Source organism: Phascolarctos cinereus, unplaced genomic scaffold (genome assembly GCF_003287225.1).
Source record: "Phascolarctos cinereus isolate Bilbo 61053 unplaced genomic scaffold, phaCin_HiC Scaffold_9;HRSCAF=440, whole genome shotgun sequence".
Lineage (NCBI taxonomy): Eukaryota > Metazoa > Chordata > Mammalia > Diprotodontia > Phascolarctidae > Phascolarctos > Phascolarctos cinereus.
Window position 1 is genome coordinate 246858812 of NW_027556402.1, and position 9269 is coordinate 246868080.

At 34.8% G+C, this 9269-nt stretch overlaps 1 protein-coding gene across 1 annotated transcript; it reads left to right on the plus strand.

Annotated features, from left to right (window-relative positions):
- Nucleotides 1–2519: 2519 nt before the first annotated feature.
- On the plus strand, nucleotides 2520–3446 carry LOC110199644 (olfactory receptor 10AG1-like). Its single transcript, XM_020974524.1, has one exon. The coding sequence runs from the start codon at nucleotides 2523–2525 to the stop codon at nucleotides 3444–3446; it is 924 nt and encodes a 307-aa protein (XP_020830183.1). The 5' UTR covers nucleotides 2520–2522.
- The last annotated feature ends 5823 nt before the right edge of the window (nucleotides 3447–9269 follow it).

Sequence of the window (9269 nt, forward strand, 5' to 3'; positions counted from 1 at the left end):
ATAATAATACTCTTTCCATTATAATTCCTCAGCTCTTATTAACCTTGGCATAGTATTTCTCTTTTAATTTGTTTTTTCTATAATCAAAGTAAATTCACTATGACATAAATAGGCTCTTGTTTTTGTCCAGTCATGCACAACTTTTTGTGACCCCATTTGGAATTTTCCTGGCAAAGACATTGGTTTGCCATTTCTTTCTCCAGCTGATTTTGTAGATGAATAAACTGAGGTCAACAGGATATAGTGACTTGCCCAGGATTATATAGCCAGTAAGAGTCTGAGGCCAGATCTAAACACAGGAAGAGGAGTCTTCCTGACTCCAGGCCAGATACTCTATCCTCTTGGTCACCTAGCTGCCTTAGATTACCTAAGTTTAATTTAAGTGAAATAAAAAAAATGGAAGTAAAAAAGATACTTGTCTATTCCCAGACAACTATCAAATATTTTTTTTTTTCCTCAGGGGCAGCTAGGTGGTTCAGTGGATTAAGTTGTTTTGGAGTCTTTTTTCAAGTAAGTAGAACACTTGTGAGCGACGATAAAGTGAAGACTATGACAATCCCTGTGTATGGCTGACATATAGGTTGTGACAGTTGACTAGACTGAGGATCTTAGAAGTTACAACATTTGAATGAACAACAGTAGATACGTTGGCATCCTCTAATGGAATGAAGAGTTGACAGAGAGAAGGAGAGTGTCAGGCAGCAATTCCATTGAGAAAATGAAAGAGAATGACTTGGGTGGAGTGGGGAAGTATGGGGTGTAGACCAAGACCACTAGGAACTGGATTAGATTCTATATTTGGAAAGGATTAGCCTCAAAGGAAGACAGGTTGCTTCATGAAGAACATGTTTATTTACTTGTTGTTTCCTTCATTAGATTATGAAACATAGTTGTCTTCCCATCATTCTATATGGTCTCATTGCCAAATTTTTCAAACACTGAACTTGAAGTCAATTGCCCTAGCCTCTCATTAAAAAATCAGTCAAGGGAGAAGAGCTATCCCCAGAGAAGGAAAACAGCATAGGAATCCTCTTTTTAAAGAGCTCTAATTGCTTTGATAATGTTAAAAAGGGAGGGTAGGCCTTTTTAAAGTATTTGGTGGGGAGTGGAATGGGTGTTGTGCTTGTAGTTGGCTGAAGGTCACATTTGATTCCTGTTCCTAAAACTATTAAGTTGTCTCAAGCATGACTTTAAGAAATATTTATTAGCTGTGTGACCTTATACAAGGAGCTTAACTTCACCAAGTTTGTTTTTACATCTTTAAGCCCAGGATGATAATAGTTATAGCACCTTTGTCACAGGAATCTTGTAGAATTCATATGAAATGATGTGTTTGAATTTCCTTGAAAAGCCCAAAGGATTATATAAACATCACTTGTTGGCATCATCATCATCATCATCATCATCATCATATCATCATCATCACTATCACCATAATTACTATTATTATTAATTATCATTATTTTGCTCTAGGTCTAGTGTTTTATGTATAAGGAATTCCAGGGGAGAGAAACTGCTTTACTAATGCTGATCAGTTACTGCCCCGCAACTTATCCAAATATATTGATGTAAGTATTTACAATGAATAAAGGAACAGCTGAAAATTATTTTATGTGATTTGAAAAGGTAAGAATATGCTATTGGACTGGAACAGGGTTCCTTAATTGACAGCCACACAATTTCCAAGCTCCTTGCCATGGACAGCAATTGACAGGGGATCTTAATAAATTTCTTTTTAAAAGTTTTGGGTTTTTTTGCTTCCCACTATTTGTATTGTGCAAAATGTGTACCTCCAGGGACATCTAGTTAAGCAAGAATTTAAATAGTATAGCCAAAAAAGAGCTGTACATGCAATCAGAGGATCTGGACTCACTTCACAATCCGAAGACTCTCTATATAGGTAAATGTATCTTTCTGAGATAAGTTTATTTCTAGGTGTAAACCCATACCCTATGATCTTGTATGACTATTATCATTACCAAGTGATAAATTTGTTTGTGTGTGTTTGTGTGTTTGTGTGTGTGTGTGTTTTAAATTGAAGATTCTTTCTGTTTTCATTGAATTAATACTTTGTTTCAAATGTGAAACCAAATATCCTAATTATTCCATTCCAGGATTCTCTGTCAAGAAGACCACAAATGTGGTCACAAAGAGTACAACATGACTGAAAATGACTGGAAAACAACAGCCACAATGATCCCAAAATAATCATATTATGAATATCTGACTTGGAGGGATCTTTGGATAGAGCTAAAATATAGAATCAAATAAGTCTTTTAAGTAATTGGCTGTGGATACTGTTATTGTTTTACAATTTTGTAAGTTGAATAGTGGGTCTTTAAATCTTGTTTGTTTAATTGGTGGGATGTTAGAACCTAGAATATATTGTTAGCTCTCAAACAGACTACAGAGATTATTTAATCTGAATCACTTTTTATAGGTGAGGAAACAGAGACCAGAAAGGTCGCTTTTGTCTTCAACTATTTCCACAAATATAAAGTACCAATAGAATGCACACACAGATGGCAAGAGAAAATTATACCACCATAATGGAATTCAAACTTGTAGGATTTTCTAATTTTCCTAAACTCCAAGGGCTTCTGTTTGCAGTTTTTTTAATCATGTACATGAATATCCTGATTGGAAATGGTCTCATCATTGCAATAACTAAGACTGATCCAGCCCTCCAAACGCCCATGTATTTTTTTCTTGGGAACTTTTCCTTTTTAGAAATCTGCTACACCTCAGTCATAGTCCCAAAACTGTTAACAGACTTTTGGTCAGATAACAAAAATATTTCTTTTATGGCTTGTGCCGTACAACTTTGCTTCTTCCTAATTCTAGGAACCACAGAATGCCTTCTTTTGGCTGTGATGGCATATGATCGCTACGTGGCCATTTGTAAGCCACTGAACTATCCTCTCATCATGAGTCATAAATTTTGTGTCCAACTGGTGGTTTTCTCTTGGATTGGGGGGATTCCAGTTCAGATAGGCCAGACATATCAGATTTTCTCTTTGCCATTCTGTGGTTCAAACGTACTCAATCATGTTTTCTGTGACATTCCCCCATTACTAAAATTAGCCTGTGGGGACACCTCTATGAATGAGCTTTCTATCTGTGTTGTGGCTGTGCTATTTGTCGTGGCTTCCTCTCTGATCATACTATGGTCCTACATTAAAATCGTTTCCCCAATCTTGAAGCTCCCCTCAGCCACAAGTAGATACAAAGCATTTTCCACTTGCTTTTCCCACCTTACAGTTGTGGGTTTATTCTATGGGTCTGCTGCCATTATATATTTGCAACCAAGAGCTAGTGCCACAGAAGAAACCAATAAAGTGCTCTCTCTTTTCTACACCATGGTAACTCCAATGTTTAATCCTGTGATATATAGCCTAAGGAACAAGGTTGTCATTGCTGCACTAAGAAAATTATTAATGAAATAACTAAAGTCATGAAGGAAATAGAGATTTTTAATAAGTATTTCTTTAGTTAGAACTCCGTTTGTCAGTTTCTATTACTATAGAAATCTACTTTTGATCTTCTTGCCTAACTGAATCTGAAAACTTTTTTTTTTCATTTATAGTAGATAATCACCCCCATTGCAATGCAATATCTGGTATAGTCATATGTCATAAAAGGGCAAATATCATTTACATTTAGTTCTTTAAAGCTAAACTTCTTTATTCTTAAGGTAAAATGATGAAGTGAAATAATTACTTAAAAAATACTTAGGTCATATAAGCTTACATAGAAAACAGAGCTTATCAATTTCCCCAACAGAGTTGCATAATCAATGTGTTTTCATTTTGTGGACTTTATTTTGTTCATTCATAAATCAGATGACTAGCACTGAATCTAACATTGCTAATATTCATAATATCCCATGCTATGTGATTTTATTTGAAGAACCTGGGGGATTGGCTGTATTTTAAACATAAACATATATTGGAATTCAGTTTTATCCAAAATCTTCTACCCCCAAATCATCTAAAAACAAAGGAAAAAAAATCATAAAATATTTTCCTCAGAGTCACATAATCTATTATTTAAAGAAAGAAAGATGAGTTATTTAACTTTGGCAATACTCTAATCACCATGGTCAGAATTTAATTGCCTTTTGATTTTTAATTTCTTAGTAATTCTAGAGTTATTATGCATTATTTTGGCTCTGTTTTATTTGCTCACTAACACTTTAAACATTTCCCCATGCTTCTGTGAAATTTTTATATTTGCCATTTTTTATGGTAGATCAATATGCTATAATTTTCCTGTAAGAATACTTGTATACCATTAAACAATCATTGGAAACCTCTCATTTTCAGATTTTTAAATTTTCTTTTTCAAATGATACTATTGTGACTATTATTATACTTGTGGGTGTTTTATTCTTACCAATAACATCCTTGAGATATCTTCTTAGTAGAGAATATGAATGTCAGTTATTTTTTCTTGAATAATTTCAAATTCTTTTCCAGAATGGATGATTTGATCCATAGATCTACCACCAACAGCTTTTCATTTGCTCTCAGCCATTTCAGCAATTATATTTGTGAGCCTGGTGAATTGCAATGGTTTTTTTAATTGTATTTTTTTCTAATTATTAATGATTTTAAATGATTTTCAAGTGGTTCTTATTTGCTTGTGTTTCTTGTACTAAATATAGCTATTGTTTTTGCAGGAACGGGAAGCCTTTTTTTTTGTCTTTTGAAGAATAGTTCTACTTTGGTATGTTTGTAGAAATTCCCTCTAAAATTTTGTATATTAAATTCAAGATTGCTAGGTAGTATAATGAATAGTGTGCTGATTTTTTTTTCCGAGTTGGAGTATAAATGAACACACAAACAAGCAAACAAACAAACAAAAACTGTGTTTAAATCCTGCCTCAGACTTGCTTTAGTTGTGTGACCATAGACAAGTCATTAAACCATTCTTAGTTTCATTTTCCTTACATACAAAACTGGGGAAATAAGACCTCTATCACACAGTTTTTGAGAGAATCAAATTACATAAATGGGCAAAGTTTTTTTCTTTTTTTTTTTGCTATTTTTAAGTGCAATACATGATTTATATGTTAGTCACTTTTCCAAGTTATTAGAGAAATTTATTTCCTTAATATTTATATTTTAATTCCAACTTAATTCATTTAATTTATTGGAAATCTTTTAAACTTTATAGTGATGACAGACTCTTTATTTTTATAATCTCCTTTAGGCTAGGAATGGTTGTAAATCTTTCTCTACACATAATGCAATGTATAATCCTTCATTCTTCACTTGTAGTCAAAATTTAAAAATATTTCATTTTTCTCATTGGACCAGAAATTTCATGGATGTAAATTGTTCCTAGTGAGGAAACTACTACAATCAAGTACTTTGAAGTTTTAAAGAATTACTTGGTGATGTTGAAAGGCCTGATAACTGATCCAAAGTCATAGTGCTAGCATGTGACCCATTAGCCCAACTGGAAACTAGGTTATTCTAAATTACTCTAGTCACACAAGCTTAGTGCTAGAAATATGGTAGCTATTCTTATAAAAGCAGGAAAAAAATAGGATATAGACAGGAAATACAGAGGCAAATATCTATTTCCAAAGAATTTGTTATTTTGTTGATAGAATAAACAAAAGTAACAAAATATGAGACTTCCATTTGAGTTTTCCAATTATAATTTAGACTTAAACTTAGAGTTTGCATTGAGTAATTTTATTTTGAGGTGATTTTTCAAAAGAACTCTATACAATAGAAGACAGCTAGGTCACACAATGGATACAGTTCTAGGCCTGAAGTCAGGAAGAATCATCTTTTGAAGTTCAACTCTGGCCTCAGACACTTACTAGCTGTGTGACCTTAGACAAGTCCCTGTAAAATAAATGAGTTGGAAAAAGAAATGAAAACTTACTCTAGTTTCTTTGTCAAGGAAATATAAAATGACATCATGAAGAACTGTAGACAACTGAAATATCTCAACAACAACAATGTTGCAGAACTAATATTACTATTGTAATCTCTCATGTAACCTGCAAAATTAATTATCTATTTAATAATGAAATGAACTAATGAAACCTTCAGCCTTGTCTCATTTTATACCTAAATGCCTTTAGTCCAACAGGTGGCATTAATCATTTTTTGTGACAATGAAAAAACTCCGGGAGACATAGTTACTCGGTAATTTAATCATTTTTTTTTTTATTAAGGCCAGCATATGCATTAAGAAAATGATTATCATGTAGCCAAAGACCACTCATGGCAGTGGGTTTACAGTTTATATGCCCTTTGAAGAGTAGGTGTTCCTGAAGGGTGGAAATCAACTCTGATTGGTTAACATTTAGTGAGAAAATAACTATTATAGTGAGAGGCTGGGGGTACATGAATTGGATCACCCTAATCTTGGTTAAAGAGACATCAATTTCCACATCACTGTCTGACCAAAGACAGAATCTACCCTTCTCGTTAAATTTTGAAGAGAGATTTCCCCCACTGCTTGGTTTTTGGATGAGAAAATAGAAAAAGGGAAAAACCTTGGTCCTTATACAACAATAGTCATTAAATACCAGAGAGAAATAATTTCTCACATTTTCAATTATGTACATATAATCCATAAACATTGTCGATAATACAAAAGATTTAGTAGAGCAAAATGTCACCCAAGGAAAATGGAGAGGCATGTGGTAGACCTGAAGAATGAATGATATTCAGCAATAGGATAATTTCTTTAAAATGATTGTCTTTGCCCTTAAGGAGTTTATATTCTAATGATGAAAGAGAACACACACACACACACACACACACACACACACACACACACACAAGGAGCTGAAAAGCAGAGATGGCAGGGAAGAAAATGTATCTTCATGATAGTAAGTTGAAGCCATAGTCCCCCAAGTCAGGTGTAGAGATGGTTAGAGATGAGAATACCTGGCATGGGAATTTCCTCAAATTGAGATTCCAAAGAAGACCTCAGTGATCTGCATAAGAGGCTATAAGAATGGGGGCAGATGCAATGATAAGCAATAGGGATAGAGCTTTGTAAGATAAAGTCATCATCATCAGAAGATAAAACCATTCTATGGAGGCCATGTCAACAAGTTAATCAGTTATTTCCCTGACAATTCTGGCTTTGAAATGTCAGAGATTTTCAACATTTACATTTTTTAAAAAATACGTAACACTGTTATCTCTTCATTTCTTCTTCCTTGTGCTCTTAGAGAAGGTGAAGTACATTAACACCAAAAGAATGTTTCAGTAAATCTAATGTTCTAATAATTAGGGATTAATTACTTGGAAATAAATGACTTTTCACTAGTTTAGAACTAAACTGCAACAAAAAGATTGAGTACCTTTTACCAAAACTAATATATCAGGTAAAATAGTTGATAATACTTCTAGGTTTTGATGCCAGGAGATAAATATCAAATTATGATGCTAGAAATTAAATGGTATAGATAAAGTTTATTCTCATTAGCATTCTGAATCAAGTGCCAAATAAATGAAACAGTGCAAATATTTCTAGGGAAACAAAATGGGGAAAGTAAGAATGAAGTGGATCTAGTATTATCTGATCTCAAATTATATGAAAATATCATAATGATCTAAATTATTTTGTATTTATAAGAAAGGAAGGAAGGATGGAAGGAAGGATGAGAAGTAAATGGAATAGATTTGGTAATCAAAACCTACATAGAAATGAAAACAATAGCCATATGTATCAAGAAAATCAATAGACCAGTATGCCCACACCTGATCTCATATTGTAGAACAGGTATTTAAAAATTAATTAGGATGGATGGTGGAGCAAAGATGGAAGAGTGAAAGCAGGGACTCACCTGAGCTCTCCCCAAAATCTCTTAAAATTCCTCCAGAAAGTGACTCTAAACAAATTCTAGAGTGACAGAACCCACAAAGAGACAGATTGAGGTAGATTTCCAGCCCAATGCAACTGGGAAGGTTAACTGCAAAGGTCTGTTGCATCGGCCTGAGATCATCCAGTGCACAGTGGCAGATCTGGCCTAAGCAAAACCAGAGCAGGCTTTGGGAGCCTGAATCACCAGAAGCAGTGGTGAGTTCCAGTCTTCTCAGCCCACAGATGCCAGAGACAGCTCAGAAGGAGGAGTCTGTCTGAACTGAGTGAGAGAGAAGCTCAGTCCAGCACAAGGCTGCAACGCATGTAATATAGCCCTGGCATCAGCAAACCAAGAACAGGCCTTGGGAGTGACTGAATCAGCTGCAATAGTGTTGGTAGTGGTGGCAGCAGGGGCAGCAGAAGCAGGTCGGCTCCTGGAGTTGTTAGCCCACAGACTGAATGCTTGAAAGTCATCTATTTAGATTTCTGGGAGCCAAGATTGTGGAGTACACAGTAAATCCCCCTCACCCTCCCTTATTGACCTTGAAAAAACCCAGAGATTATTGCCCCAGGAAAAGCCTGAAAAGAAAGACTACATAAGCAGTCTTTTAGCCTTTGAGACTATTGGGGATAAATGGGACAAGGCCCTTTCTTTGGTTGAAGGAGACCAGGACAAGAAGGGAGGCACCCCAGCAAGCCAGTGGAAAACCCCACCTCAGCAAACCAGTAACCAGGCCCAGAGACCCCAGCACAAGAAGCCTGAGGTAGTGCTCCTCATCCCCAAAGCACAGATCAACTTTAAAAACCAGAAGAAAGGCAAGCATCATGAGCAAGAAGCAAAACAGAAAAACCATGACTATAGAAAAGCATCTTTGTAACAGGGAAGATCAAAACACAAATTCAGGAGAGGATGACATTGTCAAAATACTCACATCTGAAACTTCAGATGGGATCCTTCTTGGAAGAGCTCCAGAAGGATATGAAAATCAAATAAGAGAGGTAGAAGAAAAATTGGGAAAAGAAATGAGAGGTATACAAGAAAGGGTCAATAGCTTGGAAAAGGAAGGACAAAAATTAACTGTAGATAACAAGTACTTAAAAAGTAGAATTAGCCAAATGGAAAAGGAGGTACAAAAGCTAAATGAAGAAAACAATTCATTAAAAATTAGAATTGGGTAATTGGAAGCTAATGACTCTATAAAACATCAATGAACCAATAAAACAAAATCAAAAAAAATTTAAAAAAATATATTAAAAAAATGCAAATATTGACATAGGAAAAACAACTGACCTGGAAAATAGATCCCAGAGAGATAATTTAAGAATTATTGGTGTACTTGAAAGTCATGATGAAAAAAAGAGCTTGGATAGCATCTTTCAGGAGACCATCAGTGAAAACTGCCCTGAGGCCCTAGAACCAGAGGGTA